This window comes from Anas acuta, chromosome 8, assembly GCF_963932015.1.
Source record: "Anas acuta chromosome 8, bAnaAcu1.1, whole genome shotgun sequence".
Taxonomy (NCBI): Eukaryota; Metazoa; Chordata; class Aves; order Anseriformes; family Anatidae; genus Anas; species Anas acuta.
Genome location: NC_088986.1, coordinates 11578536 through 11592983, shown reverse-complemented (window position 1 = coordinate 11592983; position 14448 = coordinate 11578536). Strand labels below are relative to the sequence as shown.

At 48.9% G+C, this 14448-nt stretch overlaps 2 protein-coding genes and 1 long non-coding RNA gene across 12 annotated transcripts in view; 2 read left to right on the top strand and 1 right to left on the bottom strand.

The window, feature by feature from the left end:
* The first annotated feature begins 58 nt into the window (after positions 1 to 58).
* On the top strand, positions 59 to 3403 carry LOC137860033 (uncharacterized). 2 transcript variants are annotated; one of them, XR_011098712.1, is made up of 2 exons: positions 59 to 399; positions 2860 to 3403. It is a non-coding gene; the product is annotated as an uncharacterized lncRNA (long non-coding RNA). The 2 variants fall into 2 exon arrangements; XR_011098713.1 differs by lacking the exon at positions 59 to 399 and adding an exon at positions 1557 to 2380.
* Positions 2941 to 11704, bottom strand: MED8 (mediator complex subunit 8). Its single transcript, XM_068689775.1, has 7 exons — positions 11574 to 11704; positions 9527 to 9645; positions 8336 to 8480; positions 7730 to 7870; positions 7286 to 7367; positions 6056 to 6304; positions 2941 to 3408 (listed from the first exon to the last, which is right to left on the bottom strand). The coding sequence occupies exons 1-7, from the start codon at positions 11577 to 11579 to the stop codon at positions 3344 to 3346; spliced, it is 807 nt and encodes a 268-aa protein (XP_068545876.1). The 5' UTR covers positions 11580 to 11704; the 3' UTR covers positions 2941 to 3343.
* Positions 11566 to 14448, top strand: part of SZT2 (SZT2 subunit of KICSTOR complex) — a 55765-nt gene continuing 52882 nt past the window's right edge. For all 9 annotated transcript variants that reach the window (XM_068689773.1, XM_068689768.1, XM_068689765.1 and 6 more), the window contains exons 1-4: positions 11566 to 11693; positions 11785 to 11910; positions 12021 to 12194; positions 12532 to 12702. In XM_068689773.1, the coding sequence (XP_068545874.1) occupies positions 11664 to 11693; positions 11785 to 11910; positions 12021 to 12194; positions 12532 to 12702 (501 nt within the window). In that variant the 5' untranslated portion in view covers positions 11566 to 11663. The remainder of the gene's footprint in view (positions 11694 to 11784; positions 11911 to 12020; positions 12195 to 12531; positions 12703 to 14448) is intronic.

The window sequence follows — 14448 nt, the reverse complement described above, 5'->3', positions numbered from 1 at the left end:
GGCCAAGAAAGCTGATGTTATGCCAGCATTTTAGCAAAGTAAACAGGATGGCCTTGTAAACAGGTGTGTCTGTTCGACAGTCATTCCATGCACAGCAATGACAGGAAAATATGCGATCGTATCAATAAACGCTTAAAGCAGAAAAATATAAATACCAATCATCAGGCAGTAAAGCTGTCAAGCTAACATGATAACTCTTCTGGCATCGTGTAGCCTTAAATCTCCGGGGGAGAGCTGGCTGGGACGGCAGCGCTCAAGGAACAAGCTGCTGACAACCTGGCCGGGTGCGAGGCAGCAGAGGCGATGCTCCCCGGGGAGCTGGCACCGCCGACCTGCTGCTATCAGGGAATGCTGAACAGCATAAAGCTGATGGCCTGGAAGGAGACGAAGCGATGACAGGTAAAGCGTGCTGTCCTGGGAGCCGGGGGCACGGCAGCAATGTGGAGCCTTCGGGATCCCCAGGGCAAGAGGCGTCCATCGCCTGCTGCGGGCCGGCCTGCTGCCCTGGGGCTGGGGGAGAGCAGCACAGACAGCCCCGCAGCGCCTGCTGTGCCGGGTGAGCCTCCTCCCTGCCGAAATTATCCTGCTAGGAGGAGGCAGGCGATGGGACAAGGCAGGAGAAGGAGTCCCAGGGGCTCTGCGTGCAGCACGTCCCCGTGCTGGCGGGGAGAACAGCCGGCCCCGAGCATCTGCTGGGGCTGCTGCTGCAGCAGGGCTCAGGGCTCGGCCCTGGCCATGCAGGGCTGTGCTTTTATTCTGATACGGTGAAACCCCCCTGGACTGACAGGCCACAGGGACAGTCAGCGGACCGTGTATTTCCAGCATGGCTTTGTGGGGGAAAGGCCCGTTCCTGTTCCCTGCGTCCACGTCTGAGCACTGTCAGCGGCTGGGTGAGGGGTTAAAGTCTGCCTTCAAAATTCCCATTCCCACAGCTAGAATGGCGCGTCCTGGTCCCACGTCCCAGAGGACACGAATGCATAAAAATATTTGGATGAGAGCCAAATGCTGGAAACCAGAAAAAAAAAAAAAAAAAGCCTTAAAGCAAAAGGCTCTGGGACCTCCATCAGCTCAGTTTGTTGTAAAAAAGGATGAGGAAGGCTCGAGTGTAACACCCTGACTCCTCTCCATGGGGCTAACAACTCAGGGGCTCACTCCCTGGCCAGGATCCAGCAGTGTGAAAGGAATTAAAGCAATACAGACTCAACTTAAGGTGCAATAAGTCGAGAAAATTAACCTTTGCAACAACCTACCAGCCGCTGCAGGGCTGTATCAGCTCAGGATCAACTGTTTTCCTAACAACGATTTACACAAGCGCTAATTCAGGGCAGGCTGTGTCATACAGGAAGTTACGCTGCCGAGCTTGCCGGCCTCCCCAGCTCTATAATCTACGGAAAAAAAAAAAAAAAAAAAAACCCTGCCTGTATTTCCCTTCCTCCTGTCCAAGTGTGTGAAAGGTCTGGCCTGCCCCACTGGAGGCGTTTTTGGGAGAGCCAGGTTAGGGCGGGTGGCAGGCAGCCACGCTCTGCCTGTGTCCCAGGCTGCCCCAGCCCCGAAATGTTTTAGCTTTATAAGGAAGCCAGGCTGGGGGACAAAGCGAAGCAGCATCCCAGAGCTGGGGCTCTGCGTAGGACCACGAGCGCCACGCATCTGGCACGAGTTCCTCGGACATTTTTCCGCCTTCCTTCCCAGCCTGAGCAGGGGCGTGAGCTGGAGCAGGGAACAGCCGCCCCGCGGCGCTCAGCCCCTCGCGGGGCACACGCAGCCCGTCCCTCAGCCAGCTCCAGGCGCTGCCCCAAGCCCTCACAGCGGGGCCACGGCCCTGCCCTCCCAGCAGCTCGCTGGGGGCAGAATGCAGCCCCATCAGCCCAGCCAGGAGGATGTTGCTGCAGACACGTAGCCAGGCTCGTCTGTAATGGAGCCGCTTTGCTTATCGCACAGGCTGCGCTGCCAGTTGAATTTTCTACTTCCCAGCGCAGCGCTTTGCAAGCCATCTGCAGAACCTCAGTACAGGGCTACTTCTAAGCAGCGACAAAGAATAACTCGGCAAAGCACCTCTTTGAGGAACAGGTTTTAATTCATTACTGTCCATAACTCCGGTCGACAATGCCCAGACTCTGCACATCAAGATGCCCTGGTCACAGTTTTATGGAAGGTTTCATTTTGGGAGAACAGCCTCCATAAATAAGCTGGATCTGATTAGCTTAGAGGCAAGCGGTGCAGGAGCAGCTGCAGGCTGTATCTGCTGAGTGGAGATTTCCTCACCCTTAAGATTGCTGACAGATGCTATTGAGTAAAGCACAGCACCGGCTTTCACCACAAGTCAAAGGGGAAGTCCAGGCAAGAGCAGCAAGAGGCAAGATGGCTCTCTTCTGGATCGCTAGTATGTACCAACGTGCTCTTGTAGGCATCTGTCCCCACCCTTAATTCACAGAGGAATCTTCCATTAAGCAGATTACATGTTACAGCTAAAGGGCCAAAATTAGAACAGGGATGGCTTCACAACGTCCGGTTCTGAACAGAAATGGTCAGGTCTCATGGCCTGGCTAATTCAGAACTTTATAGGAACGCAGAAGCAGGGAATTATCGAAGTGAAATCGGATCCAGCTGGGATTTGCAGCAGCATCAGAGTGCAAAAGCTCTGTGCCTCTGTTCTTGAAATGCTGCCTTCTTGCTGTGGGTCCTGTAATAGTCGTTGCCGGTATTTTGCTTTCCGGGGAACAGTTGTAATGGGTTTACAAAGAACAAGAACAAGATGTTTACTACTTATGTTTGTACTCTGCTGATTCACTTTATAACAGCTCTTTACACACAAGCCTGCAGCTCCAGCACTCAGCCTTTAAAATTTATTGTTTGTTTCAGATCAGAGCTGCTCTGTAGCCTCACCCAAAGGGAAATGAGACTACTTGCGACCCAAGAGATGGACACCAATGTCTCACAGTGTGCAGAACAAGGTATTTATTCAATGACATGGAGTACAGTTAGGAACATCTCGAATCAAGACAGAAACAAGAAGCAGAATGATCCATGCAGCTCTTCACGTTCTGTATCAAGAAAGGGTAGGTGCATTTCAGGCCAGACCTGAAGAAAATGAGATTATTACTACAAAAAAAGCTGCTCTGGCTGAACAGAGTACTTGTCTCCAGGAGACATGGCTCCTAGCAGCTCCACACAAGCCACCCAGCACTAAATAAAACCCAGGGAAGGGTGTCATAACTCCCAGCTCTGTGGATATGGTGTATGGATGTGTGAAGGAACTCAGAAGTCCGAAAAGGAATCCGTGTGTGGTAGCTGCAGCAGGAACAATGTTGGTAACTGCTGTTCCCTGGGTCTGGTTCACGTTGGCTCATCTCTGATACGGATGCATTGAGGCAGATTTGATGTTTGTTTTTATGCCACTTGGCATCTTTCCTAGAAAAAGAAAACAAGCAGTGCAAAATCAGCTGTAAGAAAGAATATTTGCTCTCCTGTCCAAGCTTTTCCTTTTCAACCCCAGGCACCACATCAGGCTTATGAGCTACAGCATCTTTCAGCTTCTGACCTAATACAATCACTCTCTCCTATAAATCAGCACTTTTCTCTGTTGAGAAATCTCCTTGACATCAAGTACCGTGTCTCCCTACCAACTCTGTCCTTTTTCCACCTTAAACAAGCTTTTCTCTTTGTCAGGAGGCTTCTACAGGAGTGTGAGACTTGTTCAGTTTGACAGAAGTTGCTACCAACAGCCCTGACACAAGAAATCAAACTGATCTCCACTTCATTTCAGAGAGACAAATGCAACTGGCTGTATCCCCCTCCATGTAGCGTTATTTGTAGTCAGGGCATATATTTGCGTTACTAAACCCCTCTCAGGTCTCTTAATTTCTCTTAACCACAACCAACTCTTGGGCATTACTCTTTGCTGACACCAATCACACATGGGATCCTAGCAGCCCAGGATAACTGTACATGGGGTACACAGGGAGCAGAACATGACAGAATTCCAAAACATGAAAACTGGTATGGAGAAGGTAACAGAGGAATGATTATTCACTGTTTTTCACTACACGGGTAAAGAGGAATCATTGAATGAAATTATTGGGAAAAAGACTTAAACATAAAAAGGAAACTTTTACACAAATCATGCAGTAATGCTGTGGGACATTTTGCCACCAGCCTTGCAGGAATCAAAACTGTAGTTCAGAAAGGAACTGCAGAAACTGATGGTTCTTACACCCACTGGTCTGAAGCCAAACTCCAGCTTAAAATTTGCCTAAACAACAGCTGCTGGAGGTGCCTGTCAGGATACGCTTCATTCTTGTACTCTTTCAGGCTCCACTGTGGGCCACTATCAGGACCAGGATAAGGGGATTGACCTTTGGCCAAACGGCACAGCTGCTCTTATCAAATCAGAACTCCCTGGTAACACAAGCTGGACAAGTGCTTGTTACCAGCACATGGAGCTCGGTGTGCAGATGCTGTATAAGAGGGGATGTCTTCCCATCATGGAGACAGTGTTTGTGGGTATGCAGCCAGAAATCATAGGAGGCTTCTTTGTTTCAAAATGACAGTGGAAATTACTTTCTAAGTCTTACATAAATACCCAATTAACTTAGGATTAATATCGTTGCTCAAGTTCATTTCTAAACAACACGGTCATTATGCAGGCAAAAAAAAAACACCAATTAGAATATCCAATATCCAAAATCTCCATTAATATGAAAACAAGAATGACAATACAGGGTTAGGCCTGCAAGTCCCCCAAGCCAAACCCATTTCTGACAGAATCTAGCAGGGGACATTTAAGGAAGAGTACCAGAACAGGGCAAGCCTAGAGTGATACTTCTGCAAAATACACTCTTGGCTTCCAATATTGTAGCTCAAGGACTTTGAGTCAGAGATGGTGTCTTCAGGATTATTAGCTACTGATTGATTTTTCATTCAGAAATTTACTTTTCCATTCCATATAAATTTTGTGTGTCCACCACACACTTGGGCAACGTGCTCTACAGTGTGATTATCTAGTATTCAGAAAAGTGTCTCCCTTTTGTTGTGAACCTACAAGCTAGTATTCTCATTAGTGCACTTCCATTGATCCTTTTGTTTCGTGGGAAATCACGAGTAATCATTCCCCATTTCTTTCCTCTATACAATTTGGGATTTTATAGGCTTTCATGTTTTCCTCCTCTTACTCCCAGCCTAACCTCAGTAGCTATCCCCAGGATGAACCATCAGAACTTTCTGAAGTCTTCCTTCCAATGAAAGCTGCTCCCCACCTTTAGCCGTTTTGTCACTCTTCCCTGATCCTTTCCAATTCTACTACAACCTTTTTGCAGAGAAGAGATCAGAACTGCACATAATATTGCAAATGTGGGTGCCCAATGGAATTATATAATGGCCTAACAATATTCTCTGTTTCCCTGTTCCTCTCCTAGTAATTCCTTACATTCAGTTTGCATTTTAGCCCCAGCTGAACAGCTACTTTATGTTTTTACAAAACTATTGTATCATGTATTAATTTCCTAAATGCAGGCAACTAAGTTAGAGTCTAGGTACTGGGCATGTAAAGACAAATTGCTTTTGCTCATTGTGCTTCACTTTCTATTTAATACAAATGTAACCTATTATAATTAAGTGAAGTCACTTTGAATATGAAATCTTTCTGTGACTCTTTACAGACATCTTTTTTTTACCTACTTTAAATAATTCATTACCATCAAACTTTTCTACTTTACTCCCTACCTCAAAATCTAGTTTGACAGCAAAACGCCCAGCATAGATCCTTACAAAACCACACTGTGATCTACCTCCATACTAAAGCCTACGTTCACTAATTCTGTTATTAAACAGGTATTGCAGTGTGAGTTATGAAGCTGAATGACTGGGATCTACTTCAACCTCTGAGCCAATCTGAAGCAGGTATTACTCCACTGTTACAATCTGACTTAAGTTATTAAGGCTAGAAAGGACCCTCTTACTCGGTTGTATTTAAAAGGTGGCTGGGGAAGGATCTCTGCACCTGCATTTATCTTTCTTGCTCCTAGCTTTTCAACCGCTCTCAGATACGCAGCATATTTACCTGGCTGTCCTGCTTGTGCCATCTGCACTCCTGCCAGCATTGGCTGCTGCTGAGCTGGTGCACCTGACATTGGTACCTGCTGCATGCCTGAAGCCCCTGCAATGATGGCACCAGCTCCTGGTTGCCCTGACTGGACAGATCCCCCAGAGCCAGGGGGGCGCCGGTTTGACAATCCTTTCCCAAAGGCCACAGCTGCTACCAGGGCGTTGGTATCTGCAGGGTTGAAAGTCTGCTTGTTCTGCCGTAATCCTGTAGAAAGAAAAAAAAAAAAGAAAAAAAAAAGATTTTTGAGCATTCTGGCTGTTGAGTCCAAAAACTAGCATAGCTTGTCCTGAATTTACTTTTCTGATAGTTTGCTGCGTGTAATAGAGATCAGCTTCTAACACGTTGTACAACAAGAGTTCTGGGAGGGCCAAAGAAGCTGCAAAGTCCCAGGACAGTGGTGTTCCAAGAGCTTCTCCACTGAGAGCTGGGCGCATGCTGCTCAAGAAAGGGAGTCAGAAGAAGCCAACTCCACTATTTTCCATGCTGAATCCTATGGCAGGTAACAAGTATTAGGTTCTAAATAATCAATGGCAACATTCCTGTTGCAAGGCTCAGCAGCAGCATGGTGTCTGTAAGTGTCCTATGACATTCTTAAATTCTGTTTTCTAGAGATGTATTTATTTAGACTGTGACAGTGAGTCTCATGCTGCCTGCAGTGACCCTTTCCTATTGAGAGCTCTGAGCTATCCGCTTAAAAAATTTTGGATTCAGCAACACAGGACTAATCATGCATATCTCTGTGACAGTGCTATCGTTTCTCTCAGTGTGTGAAGGGAGAAGTGACGTAGCAGTGAGTCGCAGGCCATTATTAAGCAAAAGGGCTGCCCTCTGCAGCCTCCATTCATATATACCCACATCATCTATTTTATAATTGCTTACATACACTTCTATATGTATCCAACACTCCAAGAAAAAAAAATTGTAGTTTTGGGGAGACACTAAGGTATGCTTCTACAACTGCCCCTCCTTTCCATTTCACAGAACTTCCTACTCCTTTCCATGCACTCACAGGACTCCTTCCCAATGAGGGGACTCCAGGACAGCCAGCCTTGCATGTTCCTGAATGTTTTAGTCTGTGCTAACCTGCATTTCCCATGTTTTAGGCTCTCTGCTTTACCTACTTTGCCACCATCTCTCAAGCTTGTTGTTTGGGTCCTGCACCCCACTCCCACCTCAGTGACATACCTCCACTTTCAGATTCCCGCTCCTCCTTGCTGATTTTCTCCAGCAGATTTGAGCACATTTTATTCAGACTTTGGATCTGTTTCTGCAAAATGAAAACCAACAGTAACTGCCAGGGTATCTCCACCACAGTACAAGTCAGCAAGGTAAATTAACAGTCTGTTAAAACTAAAGAGTCCAGTTCCAATGCATGCAGAAGGGCATTATAGGGGTGAGATGGCCTTCGTATTTCTGTGGTGTGATGGTACCTCTTGTGAGCAGGTAGTGGGCTGGACACCCCTGTTTTGTGAGACTGAATGAACCCAAACCTCAGCTAAGGTCATCTGGAGAAATCTCAGGCAGAAAAGGGCATAGTAAAAAAGATAACTGTCAGATAGAAGAGTGAAGGGAACAGAGTTAAATGGCATTTGTGCCCTAGGGCTAATTATCAAACTCTTTTTCACCTACCTGTGCCACATCGGGGCTAATTCGAGCTGCATCTGTGATCAGTTGCTTTTCCTGCTCCTCCACCTCGGGGTCAGGCTTCGTTCGAAGATGGTCAGGCACTACCTCATGGCTGAACACGGGCACGCGCCCCTCTGTCTGCCGCTGCAATAGTCGGACAAGCCATGCTCAGGGTCTCCTCCTCCAGCCAAGCAAGCACTCAGAGAGCTCAAGACCAGGGCACAGGCCATGGAACAAGGCTGCTCACATGCTGTGGGGAAACCCTGACTGGAGAGCACGAATTTATCTAGGAATTTGTACTGTGTCTGGTCAGATCAGAAGATGGCAAGGAGGCCTTCCAGCTACAAACTAAGACACCATCTCCTTTGTCCCTGACTTTATGAAAATACAGTATTTATGAAGGGCACATCCTGTAAAGTATATCCAGAGCAAGCTTTGGAAGGTGAAAGCCCCTGAGCAAAGCAGCTCCAAGGCAAAATTACTCACCACCTTTTATTTCTTTACACCCAGAGCTGAGGAATGCCAAGCGCAAGAATAGCAAACTGAAGTGGGTCCATAAGCACATCGTAACACTTCAATGAGTTCAACGCTCATTGGGAAGTTTCTTACCATGATCTCCTCATCGCGGTCTGGAGACAGCACTAAGGGGATGATAACCTGGTTTCGCAACAGTGGGGTCTTCTCATGCTTCAGCACTTTATTTAAAGTGTTCAGCTGTCCAGAGAGCAATGCAAAGCTGTCCAGAACGGAAGGCCTGGGAAAGCAAATAAAGAAGACAGAGCACGCAAACAGATGGCTTTTATCTGTTCCTCACTCAAACGTCTGGGAAGTGAGGAAATAACATTATTATTCCTCCAATCAGTCTACTCTGGACATTAAGGAGTAAAACCTAGGGCTGAGTGTGCAGGTGCGGACAAATCCCAGGCCCTGCACACACAGCTGCAAACAGCCCAGGGACATCACAAGTACCACTGGAAGTGGCAGTTGTTTGGGATTTCCATACCATACACAGAAGCAATGCTTTTCTTATCACTAACTCTCCCAGTAAAATTCTAAAGCAAGGTCTGAGACACAATTTAGCTCCTAAGCGATACAGCCAGGAGAGACAGTATTTATAGCTTGGCTACCCAGACTAGGGGATAATGAAGCAAAATAACTGATAATCTTGTCAAGGAGGTCCCCCTCAGCTTGTTTTCTCTGGGGAATTCATCACCTCTCTTTCCTTCTGCAACATTAATGCTAACTGCCTGTGACGCTTTGCTTCAGTGGCAGCTACTGCATAAGATGCTGCACAGGTTATTAATCTGCAGATATATCATCCTTATGCTCCATCAGGACAAGAATGCCACCTTGAAAGCCTCTCAAAATGTCTGGTAAAACATGCAGAAGCAGCAAACCACAAACATAAGAACTCAATTTATTCTGGAGCCAGAGAAAGCCAAAAAGGTCAAGAAATGCAGAAAGAATGATTGCTCATTTCACAGCATATGTGGGTCTTAAAAGATACTTTATCCAAGGAGTTCCCATTCACTGCAGATGCAAGCATCTATGCTAGCTCCCTTAAGTGCCTAGCTCCCAGGGTTTTGGCATGACCATTACTGCATAGTGTGGAACAAATGGATTTCAGTTGTTTTTTGGTGGCAGACATTTAGTGGCTCCTCCAGCAGAAATGTGAAAAGCAAATTTAAGTCTACTGACAACAGGCTTGTGGTTTTTAATTATACTTTGTGGTCCCTTGAGCAGAGCCTGGAAGAGTTTCAGCAGGAATCAGGGGTGCCCTGTCTCCGTGAGATGCCTTACCACGTGAGCCGGTCGTACTCATTCTCCAGCTTGTAGATAAAGCTGACCAGTGAGTTCTTCAGGTCAGCTACCTGGCTGATGAGCGCCTCCAGGGTCAGCTCCAGCTGCTTCTCTTCTCTCTAAAAAAAAAGGCAGGAAAGACAGGGATGAGGACAAAGCTTAACACCTCTCCAAAGACCACTGCGATCCACACACGCGCATCCATAGTCCAATCTCTCCCACAGAGAGACTCCTTTGCAGGGGAAGGAAAGAGAGACCCTGCAGAAAACAATACTGTATTTTCACACGGAACATGTCATCTTGGGAAGAAAACTTAGGCAAGAGACACGTACCTGTGCCAATCCCTGGCTAGCTGTCCTTTTTAAGATCTAGATGAGAATAGAGAAGACATTATCTCTTACATCTGCTTTTTTACCACATCAAGCAAAGTCATCAATGTTGGCTCACGCCACCTTTGTGAGTTATTTATGCTAACCCATCTCAAAGCAGATTAGGATACTCTGAACCCTTGCTGACAGCAGACGTGGGCACAGTGATGTGTTCACAGCCATTTGCAAAACGAGTATCAATCAGGTCTGTGGCCTAAAGATTCCAGTTTCTACCCTTAACCTCACTTTTTACTTTCTTCCTGCTCTAGTGCCACTACCAGCTGCTAAAAACCAGGGAATTCCTATTTGACTTTTCCCTTCCCAGGTATGGGAAGCACTGAGGTGACAGACCGTACGTAGCTGGACACATGCAAAGACCACCTCCTGCCTTTAGCTCTGGACTACACTGCTTAAATCACCTTTTCTCTGTGTGAGGGGGTGTCTGGTGATCTGTTGCCACAGGCACCACGTCATACCTTTGACTCTTGCAAAAACCTTCTAAAATCTTATCTATTCTTACTTATTCATAAAACAGAATTGCACAAAATGTAATTAAAGTCCCAGCCCTAATGAACTACTAATTTAAGTCAGGCACTGTACAATAATCCATGAAGAGGGTGGGACAAAGCAATCAAATAATAGAAAGGGAATGCCGATTGGGAAAGCAGATGGGGTGACTCAGGCCGCTTGCATGCTTGCTGTTGGGTTAGTCGTTGTACTGTTTAAACAAACTCAACTAGCACGAGCTTAATGGGAGAGACTATCAAGTATTTTGCATGTACACGAGAAAGCTACTCTACTTAATTTATAGTCTAGCTAGGCTGCAAAGGCTTTATGTTTATTTAAAAACTGCTGATCAGACTTCACTTAGCCACCTCAGAAGAAATGGCTGAGCCCATTTTGTTAAAATCCATTCCCTGTCCACGGAGTGGCTTCACGGAGCAGGCTGGGGGCTGTTACACCTCAGGAGCACAGCACAACAACTCCCCTCCGTCCTGTGCTGGGGCAGCCAGCTCCTGGTTGCACTGAAGCCACGAGTCTGCACCTGCCTGTGTGCATTCTGTGTGTGTGCAAGGTTAACCACCGGCAGCACTACGAGTTGGGCCATGTGCCTGGTGACAGGATGAGAAGGAACGGGCTAAAGTTGGGCCAGGGGTGTTTTAGGTTGGATGTTAGGAAGAACTTCTTTACTGAGAGGGTTGTGAGGCATTGGAATGGGCTGCCCAGGGAAGTGGTGGAGTCACCATCCCTGGAGGTCTCTAAAAGACGTTTAGATGTAGAGCTCAGGGATATGGTTTAGTGGGGACTGGTTAGTGCTCTAGGCCAGAGGTTGGACTCGGTGATCTCGGAGCCCTCTTCCACCCCGGATGGTTCCGTGTCCCTGCGACCACCCGTGCTTCTCCCGGCAGCTCTCAGCAGGGCGAGTTAAACCCATCGCACACAGCCCTGCGGCACCCCTGGGACCCCCCTCCCTTTGCAGGCTCCCTCCAAAGCCGCTGGGGGCTGGACGTGACGGGCCGCGGGCACCTCGGCACCGCCGCGCCGCCGCCCCGGGGCTGTGGGGACGGGTGGGGGGCACGCACCGCGCCGGGAAACAAAGGGGAAATACAAACCCGACCCGCCCCGTCCCTCTCCCACACGGCCCGGCCCGTCCCGGCCCCGCCGCCCCGGCCCCTCACCTGCATGGCGGCGCGGGCCGGTTGCTAGGGGAGCGCCGCGCTTCCGGGTCATGGCGGAAGGCGGCGGGGCCGGGCAGGGGGCGGGCGGACATGGCGGCCGCCGAGAGGGCCGAGGGCGAGGTGAGGGGGGCGGCGGGCGGAGGGGGGCGAGGGGCGAAGGGCGAAGGGGGCCGGGAGCAGAGCCGAGCCGCTGCCGTGGTTGTCCCCGCAGGTGGAGGAGGCCGGGCACGTGTTCCTGCTGATGAGGAAGGATTACCGCATCTCCCGCAACGTGCGGCTCGCCTGGGTGCTCAGCCGGCTGCACCAGGTCATCTGGGCGCTGCCCGAGCCCGAGCTGGTGAGCGGGGACGGGGCGGGACGGGACGGGCCCGGGGCTGTCCCCCCGGGGTGCTGCCCCCGGGCGCAGGGAGGTCCCGGCCCCGTCTCAGCGCCGTGCCCCCGCCGCAGGTGCAGTCGGAGAACGAGCTGGAGGTGCTGAGCATCCTGCCCCACGGCTGGCAGCCCGACGAGCCCGTGCAGCCCCGGCCCTACCTCCTCGTGCCCTCCACGCGCGTCACCTTCCTGGCCCGCCAGTACCGCTTCGTGATCGAGCTGGACCTCAGCCCCTCCACGGGCATCGTGGTGAGTGCAGGGGCTGGGCTGGCGGGGTGGTACCTCCGAAAGGGAGAAGCAGCCTCCCTGCTGAGCAGCCTTACTCCTCTCTGTGTTAGCCTCTGCTTCTGCAGGGCTCTTGCCTCATGCCCTAGGAGCGAGGCATGGGATGCTCCTAGCAAGACAGCCCCTTGGCAGCTCCGTTTCTCTGCTGAATGCCATGTGTGTGCCCACACTTTGCAGGAAGCAGTCGTTCTGATGCAGCTGCTGCTGCAGAAAAAAGTTTGTTGTTGGCTCTACATGGTGGTGCAGCAAGATGGAAAGTCCTGGAAGATGTAAAATCTGCCTCATTTCTCTGTTTCCACAGGACGACTCAACGGGGGAGATCATTTTTGATGAGGTGTTCCACGCCCTTTCCCGATGCTTGGTGGGATTGTTGAGACCCTTCCGCATCCCTGGCTCAGACATCATTTATCGGCCAGAGATCTTCGTCACCATCCAGGCGTACTCCTCCATCATCGGCCTCCAGTCCCACCAGGTAAAACTCGGCCTCACCGTTGGTGCATCTCAGTGTGCGAGCAGCTTGCGGCACTGCTTTCCTGTGAACCCAGAGGAAAGTGGGAACATCTGTTAGCCGGACTCTGTTAATTAGGATGTTGTAGCCTTGATTCACGTGTAGCCTGGGGCGATGAGGGAGTGTAGGTGAGCAACTTCTCTTTTCTGGGAGGAAGCTGAGTCTCTTTTGGGGGAGCAGGGCCCTTCTGAGAAGGCTCCTGCAGGCAGCGTTCTCTGAGTTAGGGCATAGAGCATCTTGCCTTCATGCTTACTGCATGGTTGTTGTTGTTTTTTAAATCTTCGTTGATTAATTCTTTTTGGCCTATGATAATTAGTTTGAAGTATTCAGGAAGAGGCGGTGTGCCTAAAAGCTTGACTGCCTGCTCCAGCTGTGTAGCAGTGCTTTATTCAATGATAATTTTCTCTTCTGGCAAACCTCGCTCTCTGTTTGCATTGGTATGAATGCATTTCTCCTTGGTGGAGAGAGCAGCCAGCCCTGGTAATCTCACACTTACTTGAGCCAGGGCAGGTCTGTTTAGTAAACTGAAGTCTGGTTTACAGTGCCTGTAGGGGTTTTTGAAGTTTATCCTCCCTGTGTTGCTTTCTTCCACCTCCCAGTATTTCCACGTTTCTGATGGTGTGTTTTGTTCCCCTGGTAAAGCCAGGGAAAGTGGGTGGCAACAGGATGAGCCTGTAAGTCTTTTCTTGCTTTCTCCCTCTCTCTCCCCTGGCTCACCTCTACTCAAGCCTTCTGGGCAGTCTGCAGGCTTTAATGGTTTGTACATTGCTTGAAGAGCATTTGCTTGAAGGGCTTTTGCTTTAGTCATAGGTACTACCAAAATAAGCGTAGCAAGAGTTTTCCAATGTGCTAGTGATGTTTCTGTGTGTTGTCTGGTCCAGCTCTCCTCCAGGTGTCATCATGCTTTGGCTCAGTATCACCTCTATTTACACTAAACTGAGCACTGAAGTGGCTATGGTTTTCTTCTTTGGATGTCTCTAAAGACCCGTCTCTTGTATGAGACCGGTGGCTGTAATCTGTGGGCACAAGTGGAGAAGCTGTGTGTGCCTTTTGTGGTGGAAAAGGCATGTAGGCGTATCACTCATCCAAGAAAACTCATCTATATTGTAATTGTTTACTTTTCCCAGGTTTTATGAGGTGTTGAGGGAATGTAGATCACGTGCAGTGTCCCAGCTGTCTGTTGAGTTCTTTGTGTACACGTTGTGTCCTCTTCGCCTGCTTGTTCTGCAATACCTAATTTTGGCAGGGGTTTGCCTGTACAAAGTCGCTGTAAATGCAAGCGTCATTCCTGTCAGCTTAGGGAGTTTCTTTGGTGGCAGGCTCCCTCTGTTATGTCTCACAGCTTCTTCTGTAATGTCTGATTTAACTTTTTTTTTCCCCATTATTTCAATTTACTGTTCTCTTATCCAGCCACTTACTGGAAGATAATTGGATCAGTCAGTACCTGGGTTAGATTGGTGTGAACAGGTCTTCCTTAGAAATGCTGGGCCAAAGTTAATGCCTTCTAACAAGGATCTCATGTTAATTTTTCCTGCCTACTGCTTATCTTAGAGAAGGCAAAAGTAGAAATTTCTTTCCCGAAAGGGAGACTTCCCAGAGACACATGTGAGTGTCTGCTGCGGAGTGCGTTGCAGTTGCCACAAAACACCACTGCACACAGGCAGCTGTCTGCAGGCAGGACAAGAGGCCTGTGCTGTACCTCTCCTTTGT